Raw genomic sequence first — 25,780 nt, forward strand, 5'->3', positions numbered from 1 at the left:
CTGGGTAGGGCGCAGCTGTTTTCCGTCAATGCGACAAGGCCCGACAAGGCCCGACAAACACGCTGTGCCCCGGCAACAGTGTGACCTCCACTTTTTGGTAGATTTGAGGTCAAATGAATGACGATTTAGTAGTCCAAAATTTTTTGTAAATTTTAATAGAAGATCGATATATAAAAAATTATATAAAAATTTAAAATGAAAAATGGAGACAGTCCATATAAACATTTTAGTTTTATTTAAGTTTCAACCACGTAGAATACATTGATTAATAAAGGTAGATTTTCGGTAGAAGCTAAAACACGGTCTAGTAGATTTTTGTAGAATATAGCAACGTTTTTTATATATCGAGTCACGAGTGATTTAAGAGTGGTCACACTGGAGCTATCCAAAGTACTCAAAATCCGTCAATGCGATGCGACCCGGCCCGGTGTGCTATATGGTGTGCTATAGCGCATTTTGCGCTGCGCTGAGCCCCGATCCGCCCCGGCACGCCTCAGCACGCGCCGACAAACTGTGCGCGTACCTTACAGCTGCGCGTCCACCGGATCGGAATTAGTGCGCAAGGTGTGGACGAAGTGTCGTCATTTATAATTTGTCAGGCGCAAAAATTACGTTCCAGTGCACGCAGTATCATATAAATTATTACAAAGTAGCAAATCCGCCCGCTCCGTACGCTACGATTCCGATCCGGTCGACGCGCACCATAAATTACCATGAATTGACGGACTTCATTTGCGTCAAGCGATATCGCTTGACGCAATTGAAGTCCGTCAATTCAGCACAAAAAAAAATGCTTCTCGCGGCATACCTATAATCCATTATCCACGTGTCACGTTGCCAGAGTAGACAGAATTATAGAGTATACCGACTTAGAACTGGTGTTGAAATTTTTTAATTTCACGTATTATAACGAAAATTGTCGCTAGGGTTGTTAACTTGTTACCTACGAATTTAAAACTATGACATATTCATTGGACGTGTTCCTCTTTGGTCGTGTTTTGGCACATGCGATTAAAATTGTCTGAATCCAAATTTGAAATCTTTATTTTAAATATTTAAAAATAAATTTTATCAGCCAGCGCGAGGCACATTCCGTTCATAATCCTAGTGAAACCCGACGAATTTGACAGATATTGAAACCTGTCCGTTTCTTTGCAGTCGAACTACTGGTCGTTATGTCTATTGTGACGTTGCGGTCTGAACTGACCCTAAGTTAAGGATGTGAAGGGAAGGTTTTGTAGAAGCAGCGAAAATAAAACAAAATTTTCTAACGTCTAAACACCGTTTAAATGCACGATTAGCGTGATAACTGATAAGCCTGCAAACGTATCTATAAATACCGTTATTTATTCGTGTTATACAGAGTGTAACAAACATGAATGCACTTAAATCCATTCCGATCATCGCGACCGACAAAGATTCAAATGAAATGCCTGTTTATGACAGCTAAGGGTTGATTCAGTCCGCAACGCGACGCGTAGATGCATTTCTAAATTTATATTATGGATTTGACAGATTCGCAAGATGTCTCAACTCTCACGCAATTGAAATCTGTCAAATCCAAATGCTGCGCCGCGCCTCGCCTTGCCTCGTCGCGTTGCGGTCTGAATTGACCTTTAGGCTAGCAATGTTTCATTTTGCTCTACACCACTACAAGCAGCGGTGACATCGGTCGATAGACGATTGTCAATAGAAGATGAAACCTATAGCTTAGGTCAGCGGTAGGCAACAGGCGGACCGCGAAAGGTCGAATCTCGGACCGCGAAATATTGTAATGTATTTTATACCAAGTATCAATTACATAGATAAGGTATATGTATAGTATACCTTTATTAATTAAAATAATATTAAGTGTGTTTCTTTCTGGACCTCGTAAAAATTTTCCCACAGTATCCGGACCCCACCTAAAATTACTTGCTGATCCCTGGCCTAGGTCATAAAGTGACATGTTATTTGGATTTACGTCGGTCGCGGCCACTTGAGGCGAAAATCGTGTCAACTTTACGGTGTGCCTTATATAGAGTTCAAGCTGATAAAGCTGCGCTCAAATGATTACTTTCGTGATTACTTTCGGCTAATGTTTCTACGAGAACGGTCCCAATATCATGAATCTGCCCATGCAACAATTGAAAATAAATATAAATTGTTTTTGTGCTGCACAGAGCACTGCTAATTTTAAAGTAAACTCTATCCAAAAAAAAAATTCATATTAATTATTAAGAGGATACACCAGGGGCTAGAGAAATAAAAAAAAGCACGTGTAATATCTATACCTGCTGTCTCCCTTACCTCAAGCCTATATATATATTATATATATACCGCAGAACGCGATAGAGACAACTGCAGAAAATCAACGATTCGTTGTCCCCTGATTCCTTCTCCAAAACTTAACCGATTTTTTCATTAAAGAATAAAAAGAGGCTTGAGCTGTGTTCCTATGTTTTAATTTTTTTTTTGTTATATCTAGCCAAATCTGTTTTCTGGATTTTTGAACACAGCGGAAAATCTGGCCATTTTTTTTGGGTTTTTGAACGTTCATATCTTATTTAATAATCAAATTATGAAAAAAAAAAAGAAAACATAGGGACAATGTATAAGTGGCCGTAGATATTCAGGAAAAATATTATAACTCTACTAGCATTATCCAGGGAGGAAACAGGGGACAACGTTTATATGGAAAAAAGGGCGGTGTGGACTCCTCTTAATTTATGCAAAAGACAAAATTATATATGCCCAGAAATATCATCACTCTCTTATTACAACATGTATGAAATAGCGTCTATTTGAAGAGAACAAACTCATCGAGCAAAGTTTCGATGGTCCATTAAGTCCAGGCACGTAAGGCCAACACAAACTTGTGCAAACTATCGTATTGAGATTTCAATTTAGGGTCTATGTGGTTAGGCATAAGGGCCTCCAATCCTTCCAACATTAAAGAGGTAAAACTTTCTAATTGAGTTTGTTTTCGTCCCACTGAGCAATAAACTTTTACCAGTTTTGTACACCACAAGCTTGCTCGTGTTTAGCAAGGAGGATGGTTATTTCGGGTTAAATGAGATCGAGTTCGATGATGATTACCTTTAAACCTTCAATAAGCGAGGGTTCCTAAAAGGCCGGTATCGCATCTGTAACTCTCTTGAGAGCCTAGACAAGCGGCAAGCGATTATCGTAAACGCCAACGCCAACGCCACAAATTTTATGGGATTTGACGTAAGTATTCGCTATACGATGACTTATGTCAAATCGCATACATTTTGTTAGCATTTACGATAATCGTTTCATCGTCCATGGGCGACGGCAATAATTGCTTTCCATCAGTTGACCCCTTTGCTCGTTTGTCCCCTAAAAAAGTCCACAGTTCCAGTTACTAGCCTAGCCAACAAACAAAGAGGTAATATAAGAGTAGACCACTGTAATTTTCGTTACAAAACTGGAAAACGCCTAACTCTAAAGAAGTTTTCACTTAAAAAACAATTATTCCATAGACAAAGGATTGATTTTCCAATCGCGGCCCTGTAAAACTCAGACGTCGCTTATCGCCGTATTTCCAGCGGGAAAATCTAGCCTTATTGCATAGAAATAATAGAATAGAATCGAACGATAATTTGACGTGAAAATAGCTTCTTATAGCTTGTTTTGTCGATAAAAGCAAAGAAAATTGAATACGCTGACACGTTAAATAATGGGTATTCAAGAAAATGTCAAGTTGTCGGCGAATGAACGAGTCGAGTTTTGTTCACGAAAAATTAAATGTGGTGCAAATAGAAATACGTAGTAATTACACTAATAATTTTAATGTTTTAAATGTACGGTATGTCATAAACGTTGAACATTGGTCATTACAATGAGTTTCTAAAATACTAGAGAAGCAATGTCTTACAAAAGATTCTCAGAAATGCGTAACCACTTTTTTGTTCAAAAGACAATGTCAAGTCATATATTCGTTATGTCATTATGTATGTGAGATATGCCTGCAGGCATCTTCTAGTTACGTTAGTAACATAGAATATCATTGGGTCATTGAAATTATTTTAAGATCAAACAAAATAGTTCTACTTATATACGTTGACGTTCTTTGCGAAATGTTTTAGACACAAATAAAACACAATATTACGTGCATTTTTCCACTTCCAAAATGTTTTAGAACCAAAATGTCATCCACATTCTAACTGGTAGACTTACCTGTAATACAAAGTGATTGCCATTTACAATATTATATTATCTACCTCCAAGTTCAGCTCTCAGTGCGTCCCTTTCTGTGTAACAGTTAGATGACAAGAGAACTGAGATTGTGTGGTCCAATTTGTCTACAGCTCAACAGTTTCAAGAATTCTGTCCACGATTGAGCCGAGGAAAATCTGGGCCTAAGACGAGTGACCTCTCCCTCTATGTTGGGGCTCTCTGGCGGCACAAAAGCATGTAGGGAAAAGTTAAATGAATGTATTTCGAAGCAAGCAGGAATCGCAATAGGATGCGTTTTAAATAAGATATTCAAAATAAACACAAGAAGATTATATTGACAGAATTGCTGCTTGTGGTTGTGGAGATATGCGTCCGAAGATGTCATTTCAGACGTTGTATTATAACCTTGCCGTTCTCCGAAACTTCGATAGTGTGATGCAGGATTGTTAGGCGAATTGTGGGTACCACCACACGATTTTAAGCTACCTGTTCCAAATTTGAATAGCCCAATATTTTCATTTTGGCATACTCTTTAAATGCAAACAGCAATTAACAGTATCATTAAAGCTGGACAACCCTTAAATATTAACATGGTGCTTCAGTCAGACCATTACTATAATGAGATTAAAGTCGCTCTCTTTGCGTGAACGTTTTATTACTCTGTGAACATGTTTTATGGATTTCACTAGCCAGCGATGTATAAGAATAGATTTTGAAATAAATTGGAAATGGTGAAAGGGTGTGTTTGCTGAACCGGATTTGGTTTATCCCTGAAAAAGTAGAGTTTCAGATCAACTAATTTCGACGAGACGAAGTTGAACATTAAGATATTTGTAACTACCTACTATGATAATAATAAATAGTCTTAACTCTCTTATGAATTGTCATACCGACGCGAAATAGAATAGAAGCAACTAACATGGCGGACATCCAAGATGGCGGATTGGCTTAATGCATGCTTAAATGTATTTCGAAAAAGTAAAGTTTAAATATTTTATTATTCATTTAAAAACAGTCGAACGTTCTTGATAAAATCGAGCAGACGGCTGTTTTATCACATCCAGTGAAATTGTCACTCGTCTAACGCTATTTTAGTTACCTTCATTTGAATTAAATTTACGTTAAAAGTGCGCAAAAAATTACCACTCTTTAACATATTCAGTAAGTGCTAATTTGAAAAAGTGATTTCTCAAAATTCCTCGTTGTCTCGACTTGCTAAAGTGAATAATTTATATAACTAGTTTTAATTGATCTAGAGTGTCATCTTGTGACAGACAGACAGACAATTACATCTTCATAGCTAAGCCGTTTAACTAATTTAGAAGATAAAATATCTATTTACTTGGAGTCTTGGAAAAGACTATAGAATATTAGTTTTATTGTATAATTGTATAATATAATTGTAAAATATTAGTTTTATTGTATAAATGTCGAGACACTGCGATCAATTAATATTGAATTAATTACTTTTAAAACATTCCTAATGTAATCTAACAATCTATAACAAATTCAATAACTTTTCAAGCATTTACAATTTGAATGTTCGTTGAAAATATTTTGTTATTTCTATATTATCGGTTGTAATACGCCGGGCGCCGTGCCAAAATATCCAAAGATACAAATCAGAAATTGAAACCCGCATTCAATTTGTTTCGAACTAACATAATATTAATGAATATTTAGATGTTTGTTATCGAAAGGGGTAAAGGGATTTTGAAAATACTATATTGTTATCGAATAAAAGTGGACTCAATAATGTTATATTTTGTTATCACCTCACAAGTCACTACTTACATACATGTTACAATATACAGAATGTCTTTTTTAGTTTTACGAAAAAAAAAAAGAAAAATTAAATGCTTTATATAATTACTGTAGTATGTGTAGCTTCTACACAGATAAACAGATTTTGATATAGTTTTCTTATTTAAATGCTAATTTAATCGAAATTGCTGTTAGTTAAAATCATAATCGGCTTATGCGGTGAATTAATAGTTCTGAAATTGTTATGTGCCTAATAAGCAATACCTATAATGAAGACGTAAGTGGAAGAATCGAACAAACTGTAACATTTTGTAACATACGGACAATAACTCATTTTTTTCCCTAATTATTTTATTAAAACTTGTAACTTATCTACTTCATAACCTAGCTAATATATCTGCCTACACATATAATCCATAGTTTTCTATTTCAAATAATTTTTCCAGCTCAGCCTCCATAAACGGGAAGTTTTTTCATGTTACTTACCTTATTCTTCCACTCACGGCTTGAATTGTAATCATAATAATTTAATGTCTATATTTTGTCTGTCACCTCTTCACGCTGACCAACCTGCTATAACCTGCTATACTGACTGCTAAACTCATTTTGATGAGTATATTTTAGATCCCTGGAAAAGGAAAGACGAATTTGCCTGACTTGACTTTTGACGAATAACCACCTGCATCCAATCATTAATACAGTCTAGAACTCTAGACATTCGGGAGCGTGTCCGAGCCTAATTCGACAGTTATAGTATACATTGTATACAGTATTGTCATAATCACCACAGTCTCACAAAGCCCGGTCTGATGTGATTACGGTGGCACAGATCGGCAGGTGGGCTTAGACCGACCGCAGACGCACGCCATATAAGGCTGGGAACACACGTTGCGATGGAGCTTAAGAATTTTATAGCTCAAATATAAAACCATTTAAAAGTTAAAAGGCCAGCTATATACAAATCTATTATGCTTGATATGATTTAGCTTAGAAACTCAACAATTAGATGAGAAATATGCTTCCATCTCATGAGTCATGACTATGTTGATGACATAATATTAATATACCATGACATGGATGAGAAACAACAGCTGTCAATGAAAATTTTAGCAGCGAGATGACTAAATTTGACTGAAAGGCTGCATTTCCACTGAAGTGGAGCGGAGCTTAGCGGTGCCCGAATTGACCAATCGTGCTATTCCAGCGGAATGACAGCGAAATGGAGCGAAGATTTCGAGCATGATGATTGGTCAATTCGGCACCGCTAAGCTCCGCTCCGCTTCAGTGGAAAGGCAGCCTTAGTGTCTTTAACACCCTAGGCCGAAAATACGCGGCCGAAGTTCGGCATGATTACGTCAGAAATACGCTACGCATACAGTATAACGCGACGAAATTTCGCCATGGCGTGTCATCGGTAATTTAAAATACATTGCAGGCGTAATCTTGCCGAACTTCGGCTGCGTAGCTTCGGCATGGTGTATTTAGATACTTAAATTAAGTACACTAAATGTCATTAACAAGAGGGCATGGCTGAAACACAGCTGTCTTACATTTCAGCTTTGCGGCAGAACATTATTGAAGAATTGTAATATGATTGCTAATTGGCCCCTTGTACAGGGAAAAAAACTTTTTGAATACAGAAAGTCATCGACAAGAAGTTTTCTATACTATCTCACTAATTTAGTTAAATTTATACAGAGCGATGACGTAACAATTAACCTACAAGACTAACTTCATGCTCATGGAATGATGTCTATAAGTGGCCTTATATTCTTAATAACTTAATTGAATGATACACGAAGAAGGCTGATTAAGTAAGTTAGTAATGTCATTAGAATATTATATTCAAGTTAAAAGGTACAACTTTAACATAATATCATATGACAGTCTATCACCTCTTCAGGTATGTTGAACAGATTTTGATAAAATTTGGCATAGAAATACTTTGAGTCTCGAGAAAGGACATGGGTCATTTTTAGGACATACCTAATTACGGTTACTATGCAGTATGCGATACACGAATTGTGTCGCAATGACGATACAAGCAGATTACATTAATTTTTTTTTTTTTTTTTTAATGAAATAAGGGGCCAAACGAGCAAACGGGTCACCTGATCGAAAGCAACTTCCGTCGCCCATGGACACTCGCAGCATCAGAAGAGCTGCAGGTGCGTTGCCGGCCTTTTAAGAGGGAATAGGTTAATAGGTAAGGGGAGGGTAGGGATGGGAAGGGAAGGGAATAGGGGAGGGTAGGGAAGGGAATAGGGTAGGGGATTGGGCCTCCGGTAAACTCACTCACTCGGCGAAACACAGCGCGAGCGCTGTTTCACGCCGGTTTTCTGTGAGGACGTGGTATTTCTCCGTCGAGCCGGCCCATTCATGCCGAAGCATGGCTCTCCCACGTCAGATTAGGGGCCTTTTTGTGACAATTTTTATGCTTAATTCTGCGTGTTATCGCATGCGCGCGGGTCTGGTCCGCATGCAAATTACTCGCATCTTATCATTTCATAGATGCTATTTCTATCATGCGGACAACACGCACGTGGTTAGGAGCATGGTGTTACCATCACGTGAACCAGATGTAGCGGGACGCGGGCGGTAATACGCAATACAGAAAAAAAGATACACAATATGACAGTTACAACTTTTTATTGGAAAAAGGAAAAAAGCCAGTAGTTTGAACGTCAAATATATATCAAAAGTTTTCCGACATCATAGCTCTACTGATGAAACCAGAACCCACGACAACAGCTACCTACATTTATAAATCGGTTTTGTCAATAATCCGGTACAAATGTACAATGTGTGATTCAATTTCAAACGATTTTACACCGGGACGTGAAATACGGCCACGAATGGCTGCGATATTTGTGACGCACGTGGCCTGCTTGTGGATGAGCGGATTCGTCGCGATCCAAAATGGCCGAGAAATGGATGAAAATTAAAACGTTAAAATTTTCGGTTAATAAACGTGTCGGGTTAGAATTGAATAAAGGCGTGTCTCGCGGTAGTCGTGGATTCGACTCCCGCGTTGGAAAAAATATTGTACTGGTTTACTACAATTCAGAAGACTCCCTGATTCAAGAAGTTTTTAGGTTTGACTCTCTGAAACCCCTGATTTCAAGACTGAGCTTACATGAAAAATGGGCAATCTCTGGGTCGAATCATGCGCCTGGTGGTCTTGTAGATCATCCGTCACCATCGGTTATGAGAGTAATATAAGATAGGGTGTGTACTACGCTACTAATTGGGTACTAAAGAAGCTTTCAGAACTCATGCCTACCTAGTCTGCCCTTAATGTGACCATTCCGATTCCGTCACTCGTGTTTTTATCTCTATAATCTAATTTTATTTCATACCTAAATTCAAACTAACATTCTACAAACGTACCCTTTTACATTTTAACTCTAGATAAATTAGTGAGATAAGCGGGTGTTGCAATGATATAATAATAAAAAACTCAAAGCAGATATGTTACTACCGCAGCGCGTTGTGAAGCTTCAAATACGACCCAATTGGGTCGTATTTTATTTAGTCTGTCTCTTTTATGTAAATGGCATTTCGTATCTTTTGTTTCACTTATCTGTCAAATTTGTCAATGTTGTTCGGAAGAGATTTAAGCCGGAAAATAGTATGAACGTAACAGATCTGTATAAGTAGAATATCATTGGGGTGTTGCATAACAAGCGTACGAAACTCATTCCCGGGCCCGTGCGATGGCGTTGTATTGTGTAATTTTGTGAATTTCAGCCGCACCGCCTCATAAGCCTGGGAATGAATAATTTCTTGTATAACATTTAAATTATTTTATTGCCGTCTTGTTTATATTGTTTGCGAACAATGCGAAGTTGCGAAGTGAATTAAGTAGTCTTATAACTTCGTCGGCTTTTCAGTTTTATGCAATTTATGAGCTAAGCTCTACCTGCTACTTTTTGTGGAATTGCTTTTTATTAGACGCTGTTTATTTCCAACTTCCAACCAATTGATGCCAGCAACTTCTATGTGTATTCGTACATCGCGTGGAAATAGTGAATTTTGCTTTATTTATTGCTATTAATTTCATCAAATTCGTCGCTTTTGCTTAATAATAAGTGTCTAAAAACACTATGCCGAATTTCCGCGGCGGAAGTTCGGCTTAATTCCGCCTGCAATGTATTTTAAATTACCGATGACACACCATGCCGAAATTCCGTCACATTATTATATGCGTTTGACATTGCTGACGTAATCATGCGGAATTTCCGCCGCTGAAATTCGGCATAGTGTGTTTAGACACTAATAACTGAACTGCAATTTACAATTTCGTGGTCGTAGGTAGCCAAAGATGAATTCGAATACTATATCACTTTGAGTCGTAAAAATACAAAATCATAGCGGTTATAATATTTTATGAATTACCAGGTGCGGAGGTAAAAGGGAGTGACGTAGGTTTAGTACCGGTTTAGAGGTTACGATGTCGTACTCCGATGGAAGTGCGTCGTAAACCTTACAAATTGTGTCATATAACACCTACACATGTATGGAATTAGCATCTGTTAAGGTGAACGCAGATCTTGTCCTACTGATGAGTATGGTGGTGCTGCAAAAATCTGCGATCGCCTTAAGAGGATTCCACACCGCCGTTTTTCCATACAAACGTTGTCCCCTGTTTCCTCCCTGGATAATGTTATGATTTTCTTCCTCAATATCTATGGCCACTATTAGCATGTCCCTATGTTTTCCTTTTTTTCATAATTTTATTATTAAAAAAGATAAGAAGGTCCAAAAACCCAAAAAATGGCCAGATTTTCCTCTGTGTTCAAACACCCAGAAAACAAAACTGGCTAAAATATACAAAAAAATAAAACATAGGAACACAGCTCAAGCCTTCCTTTAATTCTTAATGAAAAAATTACTTAATTTGGTTAAGTTTTGGAGAAGAAGTCAGCGGACAACGAATCGAAGATTTTCTGTTCTTTTCTTTGAACTTTTGTCGTGTTGTCTCTATCGCGCTCTGCGGTGGGAGACTTGAGATTGGTGAGACAGCAATACATTTTCAAATACCTATTTTCAATTTCTCTCGCCCCTGGTGTATCCTCTTAAGAACGAGCTTAATATAAGATTACTTATAACGTTGCATCGCAAAGATTGTATGGGAAATCTCTACCAAGCCTATAAGACGTAAGTCTAAAGAGAAAGATCCTAGACTAGGTTGAGAATTCTAATTCTCAATCTAGTCCTATTAAGTAACCCAACCAAATAAGTGCTGTAGTTGGTACTATCAACTAAAGCATTTGCTATTAACTTGATAGCATGAAGTACCTCTTGAGTACTCAGACTCTTGCGGCGTTTAGTACTTCAAGCAACCATCCTCTTTAGCATCGTGATTCGTATGTTTGGCAACTTATACAGTACTAGACGTACCACGCGGCTTCGCCCGCGTCAATTAGATGTTTCACAGACAAATTAGTCCACAAAAATTGCCAATGATCTTTCACGTGGTCTACTTCTTATCTGTGCCAAATAACAGAATAATTGCTCCAGTAGTTCGTGAGATAAGCCCTTTCAAATAATTTCCTCCGTTTTTTCCACATTTTCCCCTATTTCTTCGCTCCTATTGGTCTTAGCGTGATAAAGTATAGTATTTATCCTTTCTCGATAAATGGGCTATCTTACACTGAAAGAATTTTTCAAATCGGACCAGTAGTTCCTGAGATTAGGGCGTTCAAACAAACAAACTCTTCCGCTTTATAGTATTAGTATCAGTATAGATATACTCACTTGTAGCTTGAAGTTAGATAGAGGCTGTATAAATGAAATTATTTAGGAATAATTAATAATAATTATTAATTATTCCTAAGCCAAAAAACTATGATAAACTTTAAGCTATAAATACAACAATGAGATAAGAGAAAACCTCTCTGCTGCAATATAACTTGTTTAGTGTGAATGGATACACGTTACACATCTCTCTGATTGCCATAACACAAGTTCTTGTGTTCAACTTAGTAGACTAAGTATTTATTAAAAAATATAATTATGTATTTAAAATACATAGCAGCGGGGACATTTTACGTCCAAGGCCCACGTCAAGTGTGATCTTACCTTAGTAAAACGTAAAGAACAAGATGATAAATGCACATTCGAATTCAACATACAGCTACTAATTTACAGAGCACACTGTGTACATGGATTTCGCAGCGGAATTGTGATTGTCCGTGTTTTTTCGGACAGGCCGTGAATTTCGCATGCGCATCTCTAATTTATCAATCGTCCCAATTGCTTTGAGCGCAAACGAACGGCTCAGAGAGATGCTAAATATACCCGATACAAATACTGAACGAGCGTGTCACGGACACGGGTTTTTGTGATCCGTAGATTTTTTTTGTATTTTCCAAAATTTCTTTGGTTTTTTTTTTTTTTGGTTTAAAATTTAAATAAGTAATAAAAAATATAGATGAGGTGTACACCTTTTATTGTGTAAAATAATTTTACTGAAGTTATATAGAAGTGTTATTATATTATTAATAGCTGTCCCGGCAAACGTTTCTTTGCCATATAAAGTATTTCATCCATATTATTTTATTGAAGTGACTATATAAGTATGTCACCATGGCAACGTAATCGCATTCCCGTCGCACAAACTGGTCGCCGTCAGTCTCGAGTTGTAATAATTTACTATTATTTATTCAACAAATGCACTTATCAATATAATAAGTAACCAGTAGTCGATTCTCAGACCCACTGAATATGCATATAAAATTTGGTTAAAATCAGTAAAGCCGTTTCGGAGGAGTACGCGGCCTAAAATTATGACACGAGAATTTTTTTTTATGAAATAAGGGGGCAACCGAGCAAACGGGTCACCTGATGGAAAGCAACTTCCGTCGCCCATGGACACTCGCAGCATCAGAAGAGCTGCAGGTGCGTTGCCGGCCTTTTAAGAGGGAATAGGGTAATAGGGGAGGGTAGGGATGGGAAGCGAATAGGGGAGGGTAGGGAAGGGAATAGGGTAGGGGATTGGGCCTCCGGTAAACTCACTCACTCGGCGAAATACAGCGCTAGCGCTGTTTCACGCCGGTTTTCTATGAGAACGTGGTATTTCTCCAGTCGAGCCGGAGCCGAAGCATGGCTCTCCCACGTATACACGAATTTTATATATAAGATATTATAGCGTAAAACCGTTGAAGGTTAATCGATTCGGTCGAACTGATCGCAGGCCAAACCGTGCTCCTCGCGCACATACAGGAATGCACAAAACGAGTCCGGTCTCATTTTGTGCATTCCTGTTGTTGGCATATTTTATAATATTAGAGATAGATTTTATCGGTGACTTTTGGCTTTTAAGCCAAAAGTCATACTCGTAATTGTAGATCCATCTCTACAAGAACCCAGAAATCACCGACGAAAAACTTATATGAAATTAAACAAGTTTAATTTCCGAATTGGTAAAACAACTCCTTCTGAAAAGTCAACAAAAATACACATAAATACCTCATTTCCCACAGCCAATTAAAATTACTTCCCCCTTTTTTAATCTCCATTTCCTCCATAACAATTGCAGTATTAAATTAATAACCATCATTAGGACTAATGAGTGAGGTCGTTAGTGTTACTGGCCAGTCATTACACGCGTCGGCATGGCGGTCACGTGCGAGGAATCCGACTTGGACAGAAGAAAATCTTTTGTTAGATTTATTCTCCCGATGCTAAATACCTAATGGAAGCCGCTCGGTGAATAGGAATTACTTTAATTGTTCGTTTAATTTGTTTTTAAATGCATTTTGTGGAGCGTTGTCTTGTGGAATTAGATTGTTGGTAGGTGTTTATATTTTAGGTTATTTTAAGGAATCAAGAAATTCCATAACAAAAATAAATCTAACACCCCCCTCCGACTGACTGTACCGTGGTGCCGGTCGGTGCGGCGTTGCCGTGCATTTTCAGACACATTTCACTTTGTCCCGGAATGCCGCACGTATGTTTTTATTACAATTTTAAAAAATAGGTTTCATAGCAAATTAAAAAATATCACAATATACTTAATATTCATCAGTGTCTTTATTTATTTATTTAAAGATACACCAACAACATAATATTGTGACAACATTAATAACTTAAAAAAAACTAATACATTTTGTTTAAACTCAGGGTCTTTAGCCAAGATGCACCTTCGCTAATTCCAGAAAATTATGAAATCTGATTAAATACGTAAACCACAAATGTCGACAACAGTTTAGATGCCGCAATAAAAACCCCAATAAAAGCAACAGGATTTTGGCTAAGGAAACCAAAGTCTAATGGTTGTTGACGAAAAATATTTCCACCGAAAAACAGTATAAGTACTATACAAATATCGTTAGAGACCAAAATGTAACCAAGATGCAATCCAGCTGCGAGTTGCACTTGAGACGAGTCGAGAGGACTCGTAGAGTCTTTGGGAACAGCCTTTTGCCCATTACGCCTTCGTTAGCTTCGGCATAATTAGAGTCTATGTGATGGTCGAAGTGGAGATTTGCATAATATCATAGTATGCTGATTTGAAGATTCCTGATGCGTTAATCCCATTGAGATACCATTCTATAGAATACCTAGACACGCGGTAGCGTGTCAAGCCAAGTTCAGCATAACAGACCTGGCGAGCAGCACCGTGTGTAAAATTACATGAACCATTTGCAGCTACTATTGACCCCCTCATAATTCAGAAACTATTTCACATAAGGATCATAATATAATGAGACTTGCGAGATAATTATATGATCTAAATTTCACAATTATATTACGTGATAACAACCAACACTCCGTTGAGCAGAAATTCATTAACGCGCGGTAACCGTACATTTATCCAGAATGAAAAGTGTCCTATGTTCCTTCAAGGGATTCAAACTATCTCTATACCAAAAATCGATTCAGTGGTTTATGCGTGAAGAGGTAACAGACAGACAGACACACACACTTTCGCTTTTATAATATTAGTATGGATAATACATTCGTACGCTCAGACCATAACTTGCCTCTTTACAATACTTTTTTTTTACTGTCCACATTATGGAGATGCATTGCTTTGCAAGACTTTTGCACGTCTCATGAGCAGATGGACCAATACCAGAGGAGTTACAAATGCGGTGCCTACTTTCCCAAACGTGACTGAACAGATTTGTCTAAATTCTAGATCTGGATTTGTTTCCAGACTAGAAACTGCGCCAGGCCGCTGAAGTACGTGTTTCTAGGACGTGACGTTCAGCCAAAACAGATACAAACGGCAATAGAATTAACTTTTGGTATTACTTTTTTGGATTTATTGAAAGTAATAAATAGTATTTGAATAGCAAAAAAATATTTATTAATATCTAATATTGATTTATATTTATTTAATAAACAGCTTATGCATAAAAGTACAAAACTGTCTTATATACAGGGTGTAACAAAAATAAGTGATAATACTTTAGGGTGTGTACGTGTTCCTTGTAGAGAGTTCACTGTGAAAGTAGCAGCGCTGAAAGACCAAAATTATTTTTCACTTTTGTATGGGGAAACTCGTGACGCTCGGACCCTTCCCCATACAAAAGTGAAAAAAATTTTTCGTCTTTCAGAGCTGCTACTTTCACAGTGAACTCTCTACAAGGAACACGTACACACCCTAAAGTATTATCACCTATTTTTGTTACACACTGTATATATATGTTAGAAAACTGTATAATATATATATATATATATTTTTTAAATGAAACAAGCAAACGGGTCACCTGATGGAAAACAACTACCGTCGCCCATGGACACTCGCAGCACCAGAAGAGCTGCAGGTGCGTTTCCGGCCTTTTAAGAGGGAATAAGGTAATAGGGGAGGGTAGGGATGGGAAGGGAAGGGAATAGGGGAGGGTAGGAACGGAAATAGGGTAGGGGATTGGGCCTCCGGTAAACTCACTCACTCAGCGAAACACAGCGAAAGCGCTGTTTCACGCCGGGTTTCTGTGAGAGCGTGGTATTTCTCCGGTCAAGCCGGCCCATTCGTGCCGAAGCATGGCTCTCCCACGTATAAAATATTATGTACCAATGCGGTGCCATTTAAAAAAAACAAAAGGTATAGTAAAGAAAAGTTTATAGGCGCACTTTATCTTTGACATGCAACCATGTAAGCTCTCAATCATTTCCGTATTTCGCTTAAAATAAGCAACAACAAAGTAACTGATAGCTCGCAGTTTGTAACACTCTGTTTCACTCAGTTCCTTGCATGAAAGAATAAGAAAATTGAACATAGCTGCCCGCAGTTGGCGCGCGTCCAGCCTGTCATTACTCCCTGGTTCAGTGGTTCTGGATTTAGAGGTCATGGGTTCGATTCTCTTGTTGGATTTTGTTTCCACGATTGGTTTGCGTAGTGCCTGAGCGTTTGACAAGTTTAATGATCGGTCGGAGGGACATGTAAACTGCAATAGTTCCAAAAGTAGTAGTTTTTATTGATTTTAACAGTATTTTAGCAAAAAAATGTAACTGTTATGAAATATCTTAGAATTATCGTATCTATACTATAATATTATAAAGCGGAAGAGATTGTTTGTTTGTTTGTTTGAACGCGCTAATCTCAGGAACTACTGGTCCGATTTGAAAAATCCTCCAGGGTTAGATAGCCCATTTATCGAGGAAGGCTATAGGCTATATTTTATCACGCTAAGACTAATAGGAGCAAAGAAATAGAGGAAAGTGTGGAAAAATCTATACTAATATTATAAAGCGGAATAGTTTGTTTGTTTGAACGCGCTAATCTCAGGAACTACTGGTTCGATTTGAAAAATTCTTTCAGTTTTAGACAGCCTATTTATTGAGAAAGGTTATAAGCTATATTTTATCACGCTAAGCCTAATAGGAGCGTAGAAATAGAGGTTTATGTGGAAAAAACGGGGGGAAATTATTTGAAAGGGCTTATTCGAACGCGCTAATCTCAGGAACTACTGGTCCGATTTGAAAAATTCTTTCAATGCTAGATATCCTATTTATTGAGAAAGGCTATAGGCTATATTTTATCACGCTAGTATTAATAGGAGCTAAGAAATAGAGAAAAGTGTGGAAAAAACGAGGGAAATTATTTGTAAGGGCTTATTTCAACGCGCTAATCTCAAGAACTACTGGTCCAATTTGAAAAAATATTTCAGTTTTAGATAGCTTATTTGTTGAGAAAGGTTATAGGCTATATTTTATCACGCTAAGACTAATAAGAGCGAAGACATAGAGAAAAATGTGGAAATAACGGGGGAAATTATATGAAATTGCTTATTATCTTAAGAACTACTGGAGCAATTTTTATGTTATTTGGCAAACATGAAGAATAGACTACGTGAAGGGACATAGGCTATTTTTTTGCGGAAAAATGTACGGCTGCGTGAAATTCCTAAATTACGCGGGCGAAGCCGCGCGGAACATCTTTATATAATAAAATCGTAGGAAGGTCAATTCTGTACCTTGAATATTTTTGTACAATAATACTTGGGACGTGGTCTACTATGCTAATGCGGACGAAGTCGCGGGCAACAGCTAGTTATTTATATTTCACTGATATCACGAGAGCACTTTAAATAAGTTGGCACTTAACTTGGAAAGAGAAACCTGCACGTAAGATAAAGTGCAGTGCGAGATAATTAGTCGGTTTAACTTTACTCGGCAGTCGGCGGTCGGGACGCGAGGTGTTCTAATGAGATCATAGTACGACATCGGTCATGAGCTCATGAGACATTCATAGCAATTACACTTCTCAAGAGTACGTTTAGTTTGCTTTAGACTTCGCCAAGAATAAGAATAAGATTAACGTTTATTTGCAAGAGCGTCCGTGGCCTAATGGGTAGACCTTTGGTTCGCACTCTTAGAGGGTGCAGGTTCGACCCGGGTGGAGGCGTGCACCAATGAGACTGAAGGAAAACATCGGGAGGAAACCCGCACATAGTTGGTCCCAGACGTATTGACTAGTTCTTTCCTCTGGACTAGGCCTTTTGCCTCCGCCTCAAAAACAGTTGATTAAGCATTTTTGGCTCGATGACAGTAGTCCTGCCGTATTCTGTGACAGATCCCAGAACAGACAAGACAGGTAGAACAGAAAACAGACAGAGGGGAGAAGACAAATTCCATTAAAATATAAAATGCATAATCCGAATACTGACGGCAAAAATACTTGTTTTAAGGTAAGATCGCCCGCGGCAGAAAGAATGTAACAAAATTTAACAGTTTTAGTTTTTGTCAAAATGGAACTCGCGAAGCACTTTTAGCATTTGCTATCTCTTGTTTCGGATTTGCTATGTCCATTTTCAAAATCCACCCTGTATATAGTAAAGTGAAATCATAGTAAACTTCGATTAATTATGAGTCCGCCCGAACGCGCGGTTTGGCGGCTAAACCGCAAACAAGCAATAATTATTGTATGTAAATGACAGTGCGACCGCGCTGCTCTGACGACCTCTGTGGCTCAATGGTAAGAGTGTTGGCAGCTCAAGCCGGGGGTCGCGGGTTCGAATTCCGCCGACGGAACATAAAGTTTTCAATGTTCCTGGGACATGGATGTGTATTAAATATGTGTATGATATAATAAAAATAATACTAATATAATAAAAAAATATGATATAATAAAAATAATAAGAATATAATAGTATGTATAGTTTAAAAGTATTTATAAATATATTTCCGTTGTCTGGTACCCGTAACACAAGTCCTTCAGGTACCTACTTAGCAGAGGGCCAGACTGACGTGGTGTGAAGCGTCCATAGATATTATATTATTATTATTTAAATAAATCATTATATACGTACTACATATTGCTTATACGCATATATAAATCAACCAATAAACCCAGCCTAAGATTATAATATTATGACAAAAGTTAATCATGATGACAGTAAGATCATTATAATTATTATATGTTCTTTAGTTTGAAAAAACGTCAGCTTACTGTACTTGTTACTGAGGGTACCGTTCCAATTTATCTAAACATCCCTACAGCATCCCTTTTTGTGAAATGGGTGTTCTTATCAGTACCATGACAGCTGGGAGTATTATTCTTACGGTTGAATAAAAGGGTCATTCCAAACGTATAAATGTACTTGGAAAAACGGAATTCACCGCGAAATGGAACTCAAACTTGATATGATATTGTGACGTAGGTTACCATTGTCTAGTCTAGAGAAGTTTTAGTACTAGTAAACGTATATAATTTAAATAATACTAGCTATTTGGCCGAGCTTTGCTCGGTATTCGATAAAACAGATCGATTTATCGCCCCCGAAAACCCCTTTATACAAAATTTCATGAAAATCGTTGGAGCTGATTCCGAGATTCCAATACAAGACAGAGCAAAGGAAATATAAAATACCGGCCAAGTGCGTGTCGGGCCATGCGCAATATAGAGTTCCGACTTCCGTAGCACCGCTAATTTTTGATTGGTCAATGACAGGACATATTTTTAAATAACGTGTTTTACACTACTAACAACATCACTACCTGTAGGAATAATCATTCAATCGTTTTTATTATTTGTGACCCGTGAACAATTAAAATGCTCTACCTAGTAAAACTCCCACATACCTAAATTGTATTTTAATCAAAGATGTATTTATTTTAAATTTTAATTCAATATAAAATCGTATTATAAGAATATAAGCTTAAATAAGGCGGAGAGTCAACAATTAACATTATAATTATAAATTACTTAGTAGTAAAAAATAGCATAATTATAACTTTAAAAATAAATATATAAATAAGTTTTTTTCGTGGCCTCGATAGGACAAAATTGTTTTTGAATATGATTATTGTAATGCATTTGCTATTTTTTACATATTTTTGCAACCTTATATGCCGGAAAAAAAACCAGGTATTTCGTTATATGGAACTCTACCAATGTTCTTTCATCGGTTTAACCGGGAAAAGGTAACAGACAGACAGACACACTTTCGCTTTTATAATATTAGTACATTAATTGGTATCTTTAATAATAATTATTAAGCCGCCACATACTAGTGATTAGTGGATTTACATAACTCGGCGTATAATCGATCAGCTGATGAGCTTAACTGGTGTTATACGATTACTATAATCTTCCTTTAATGTAATGCCACAAATGTCTGAGTGAATAGGTATGTATGTAGACAAACTGATTCATTGGATGCGGACCAACGTGTTTTGGCTGGATTCTGGTCAAGTCAATGTAAACGAGGATCTACCTCTGGAGGCTGGACAAGACATATTAAGCGAACAAAATTATGTAGGTCCAAACTGAACAAAATGTCTGAATCTGAATATGTCAGTACAATCAGGAGAAATAAGTTAAATGAGGGTATTATTTTTCCAATTATGTAATTAAAAATCTTATTCTCGCTTCGGTGAAAATACTAATAGAAAACATACGTACCTCTCTAAGAACGTACACCCATAAAAATGTTTAACGACTCATAAAATCGTATGTGACGTGAAAACCTAGACTAAAATATAATAATGATAACTTTTCTAGAAAGTACGATAAGTTAATGTCAGTTATGTATTTTATCATGTGGATTGTCAAAATTTATTACACGGTAGGTTTTGCTGTCAGTTTTACCACAGTCATGGCTGTAACTGATGGATAACCTACCGTGTAAGAGCGTGACAGACGGTTGCATGAAGTTGATTGACGAAAATCTGGATAATATCTTGATTTTTGCTTCATGCAACCATCAGTCACGAATGCACGATGTTAAATATCAACCCTAGACGGTGAATAATATTAAGCAATATATGATATTGCGCAATAAAATTGCTTGTCTAGGGGCCCGCTTACACGATTATCCATATTTTCAGTTGTATTCTCCCTCATCATCACAGCCCTAGCGGATGTTAACAACAGAGATAATCTGCCCGTGCTAGAGTACCTCGGCTGCCAGGATTGTCTGGCGGTGTACGCGCCAGTCTGCGGGACTGACGGGAAGACATACACCAATGTGTGCCGTTTGAACTGCGCCAACAGCATGCGCACCAAAGACAAATATGTTATGATCGACAGGTAAATAAGGTACCTAAATAATAATATTATTTAGTTATAAGGCGAGACTGCCTTAAACGTACTGTTCCGGTCAACGCAGAAAGCGAACGCGACCGACAAAAATTCCAACAAAATGCCACTTAGACATAGGCTTCATCATCGTCGAAGGTCAGGGTTGATTCAGACCGCAACGCGATGCATAGCTGCATTTCTAAATTTATATGGATTTAAAAGATTTGTAAGACGTCTCGCGCAATAATTGAAATATGTCAAATCCATACAAAGGAGAATGAAGTCAAGTGGTCCAAATTTCTACCACTAACGAGAACCATATTAGAATAACTTTAATTATGAGACAAATGAATAATAAGTTGTCAGTAAAAAAACATTTGCACCAAACTCAATATATTTAACCGACTTCCAAAAAGGAGAAGGTTACTTAATTCGACCGTATATATGTTCTTTTTTTTTATGTTTGTTCGTGGATATCTCCACCGTTTGTGGACCGATTTTCAAAATTCTTTTGTTGTTGTATAGGATACTGCAAAAATTAAACAGACTTCCATAGTAAACTCCCTCTAAAAAGTATGGAATAATAATTCTTACTCTATTTAAGTGCCCTTTATAGGATTGGCCTAAGCCTCAACTATATCTTTGCTCAATCTTTATCACTTTGAAGTCGGTACCAGCTGACGTAAGTTATAGCTATGTCAAGAATCACAGAAATTTTAGGAGCTGGTACCGACTTAAAAAATTATAAAGATTGAGAAAAGATATAGTTGAGGCTTAGGCCAATCCTATAAAGGACACTTAAATAGAGTAAGAATTATTATTTCATACTTTTTAGAGGCAGTTTACTATGGAAGTCGGTTTAAATTTTTTGTTTAAAAATAATTATTAGAGGCAGTTTACTATGGAAGTCGGTTTAAATTTTTTGTTTAAAAATAATTATTTTATTACATGTACAATATTTTTCATAGAAAACATGACTTTTCATTCAGCTATAACTTTTCACTGACAGGGTATTTTGATTGCGGTCTGGTTATAATGATTCAGTATTTAGTAGACAATTTCACTATACAGGCACAGATACATGTCTCGTTAGTGGTGGAAAGGACCAGACTCATACAGTTTTATGTCGCGTAGCCCCGCTGCCGCGTAGTTCTGCTAGTGCAGCGCTCATATTATATTACGACTTCATACAAAGAATATTATATTATTATTACTAGCTGTTGCCCGCGACTTCGTCCGCGTGGACTTCAGTTTATAGTACTTTATAGCGCGCGATGTCAACAAAATTGGTGTCAAAAGCTTTTATAAAAAAACCCTGGTACCCCTTAAATCAATACAGCTGTGCAGTGTGCACACAATAAGTATTTAATTTTTTTATATTAAACTTTATATTTTATGCCAAATTTTAAAGCTTATTTAGCCCTCCGATTACACAACTTTACCCATAAACTATTTATCATTGATAGATTTAAGGTTACGTCACTGCACAGATAAAGTACTGAGTTATTTAATACCGTAGAATCTTAGAGTATACATTAGCAAGCTATAGAGCGCGCGCATCGCTTGTTCCCCGTTGTGCCGATCGTAAGCAGAAGTTCTATAGATACTTGTCAAACGTATAACGCAAGTCTAGTGATGTTACATGCGCCATCGTTTGACGCTTATAGGAAAATATGTTCACACTCGTGCTTACAGTTCATACCTTGTTAGAAGCACTCTATAGCTTGCTATAATGTATACTCTATGCGTAGAATAGATATAACAATCGAAAAAAATCGAAACTTAAATGTAAGATGATACCACGTCTTATAGGAAGACTTTTGAGCAAGCGTCAGCGCGATGTAGAAGACGCACGGCGCCATCTATTATGAATTGTTGGAACTAACTTAATTTGAACAAATTTACGCATTTTCACCCCCTTACAACCCTTTTTTCCAGTAAAAAAGTAGCCTATGTCCTTTCTCAGGCTTTAGACTATCTGTATACAAAATTTCATTACCATCGGTTCGGTAGTTTTGGCGTTTGGCGTGAAAGCGAGACTGACAGACAGACAGACAGAGATACTTTTGGCGTTTGGCGTGAAAGCGAGACTGACAGACAGACAGACAGACAAAGATACTTTCGCATTTATAATATTAGTATAGATTATGTGCACACTGCACAGCTGTTTTTGGGTATTTTGATTAATTAAGGGCCGCGCTACACCGGAATGGCAGCGGCGAGGCGAGCACTTTCAGCGCTGCCATTCCGGTGTAACGCGGCCCTAAGAGGGGTACCACTTACCAGGGTTTTAAAAAGTTTTTAAATTTGACACAAATTTTGTTGACACCGCGCGCTATAAACTAAAGTCCACGCGGACGAAGTCGCGGGCAACAGCTAGTTAGTTAATATTAACGTGTATAACAATCGAAAGAATCGTAAAACCTACCTCAACATGGTACCACCTCTTATAGAAATACGCATGAGCAAGCAATAGCGCGATCTAGGGGACTCTTGGCGCCATCTGTTTTGAGTTTTTTGGAACTAAGTTAATTTAACCAAATTTACGCATTTTCACCCCCTTACAACCCCTTTTTCCAGTTAAAAAGTAGCCTATGTCCTTTCTCAAGCTTTAGACTATCTGTGTACAAAATTTCATTACAATCAGTTCAGTAGTTTTGGCGCTGTTGTTTTTGAATTTGATGTCTAAGTTGGTAGGTGAGTTATTAGTTAATAACGTGTATAACAATCGAAAGAATCGAAAAATATAGCTCAATATGGTACCACCTCTTATAGAAATACGTATGAGCAAGCAATAGCGCGATCTAGGGGACTCTTGACGCCATCTGTTTTAAGTTTTTGGAACTAAGTTAATTTGACCAAATTTACGCATTTTCACCCCCTTACAACCCCTTTTTCCAGTTAAAAAGTAGCCTATGTCCTTTCTCAGGCTTTAGACTATCTGTGTACAAAATTTCATTACTATCGGTTCAGTAGTTTTGGCGTGAAAGCGAGACAGACAGACAGACAGACAGAGATACTTTCGCATTTATAATATTAGTATAGATATAGATAATATTCTAACGTATTAAAAACTATAAACAAAAACATACTAACTAATAAGTATGATTAGTTCTATGTTACAATAAAGTAAAAAATAAAACGCCATCTGTTGAATCGTATTAGAACTAAAATGTTCATTCCATCGATATATTTTTGGATTTTTTATAATATTATACATAAAATATGTTTAAGATTTTTGAAATTTTATTTTAATACACATCCAAGACCCAGGAAAATTGAAAACTTTTTGTTCCGCCTGCGGGACTCGAACCCAGGACCCCCGGGATGAGCGCTGGCCACGCGCAATGTGAATTCATTTTCATCGAAATTTTCATGGAAATAAGATATTTTCCCACATCAAAATGTAGCCTATGTCCTTTCTCAGACTCTAGAATAACTGTATACAAAATTTCATTGCAATCGGTTCAGTAGTTTTGGCGTGAAAGCAAGACAGACAGACAGACAGACAGACAGACAGACAGACAGACAGAGATACTTTCGCATTTATAATATTAGTATGGATTATGGCCATGACGAAGAGATTTATATCTAAGAAAAATTCGGTATTTCTAGTTTGATTTTATTCGGAAAACTTACAGCTTACAGAAATTACGGTAAGAGTACAATAGTAGATAACATAAAACCAATTATAAAGTAGTATTATTGATGAAATATAATATTTTTTGTGAATACAGTCTTTTAACTAGCAATTTATTTTTTAGATACGGCCCGTGCATAAGTTTTAATATCGAGTTTGACCGCCGATAGTGTAAACAAAACTGTTTAGTATTGGTTGAAACATAATAAAAAATATAATATCCAATATTCATTAACTTTCATTTTATATTTTATTCTGATACCCATGATGATGATGAAAGATATATATCTGTAAAAGTGTATAGAGTCTATAGACTTTCACAACTATAAACATATTGACAAAATATATTCTATGCTATAATACAGACTATCAGCTGTCACTTATGTTTAGCTAAATCCACTGAAAGAATTTTCGCTCTAACCAAACTACGGGCAACATAATTTAATATTATAATAAACGGCCGCACTCGGTGATATTTAATGATGATTAAACTTCAATCTAATGAAGAGTTTGACAGCTAACGTATGGGGCTTAATTATGTCAAAAGCTTCATTTAATAACAATTAAGTAATTAAAATTCGTATCTGAGTGCGGCAGTTATTCTAGTAAGATATAAAGTCATCTATAATAGTAAAAAACCGGCCAAGTGCGTGTCGGGCTACGGGCAATATATGGTTCCGTAGTACCGCTAGTTTTTTTTTTTTTTTTTAATTTTGGTATGGTCAATGAATGTACATTTATAACTTATTTTACACTACTAACAACATCATCTCAGTTACTTTCAAAGGAATTTGAACGATAAGTTCCTTTATACTTCGCCGAATACATTTTTTTTAGTTGACTCGACTATTACTCAAAAACTTATGAAGTCTTATACCGTGATAGTATTCCTTTTAAATTCAGCATATTTCCTACTGTCGGGATTTTTTTCACATTACTAGAAGCAACCGTTTAGCTGGTAGAAGGGGGGGACACTGGACTCTAACGATTTTTTCCACTTTAAAACTTAATATTTCACAAACGGATCCCTAAATCGGAAATTGATCTATAAATACTCCTACTACTACTTTTTTTAAAAAACTTAACCAACGACACCCTACACGATGGGGTGAATGCGAAAAAAAATTCATCCCCGCTTGATGTGTAGAGAAGGTAAAAAAGTGTAGGGAAGGTAATATGTGCATTCATGCTAAATTACAGCTATGTAGCTCCTATAG

At 36.9% G+C, this 25,780-nt stretch overlaps 1 protein-coding gene across 2 annotated transcripts; it reads left to right on the forward strand.

The window, feature by feature from the left end:
- Positions 1-20,347: 20,347 nt before the first annotated feature.
- LOC121727606 (trypsin inhibitor ClTI-1-like) lies at positions 20,348-24,769 on the forward strand. Of its 2 annotated transcripts, none has more exons than XM_042115521.1 (3): positions 20,348-20,407; positions 20,731-20,932; positions 24,688-24,769. In XM_042115521.1, exons 1-3 carry the CDS (start codon positions 20,389-20,391, stop codon positions 24,731-24,733), a joined length of 267 nt encoding a protein of 88 aa, XP_041971455.1. In that variant the 5' UTR covers positions 20,348-20,388; the 3' UTR covers positions 24,734-24,769. The 2 variants fall into 2 exon arrangements, with proteins under 2 accessions (XP_041971455.1, XP_041971456.1); XM_042115522.1 differs by lacking the exon at positions 20,348-20,407 and adding an exon at positions 20,432-20,459 and having other exon boundaries at positions 20,730-20,932.
- Positions 24,770-25,780: the final 1,011 nt, after the last annotated feature.

Source organism: Aricia agestis, chromosome 6, assembly GCF_905147365.1.
Source record: "Aricia agestis chromosome 6, ilAriAges1.1, whole genome shotgun sequence".
In the NCBI taxonomy this organism is placed as follows: Eukaryota; Metazoa; Arthropoda; class Insecta; order Lepidoptera; family Lycaenidae; genus Aricia; species Aricia agestis.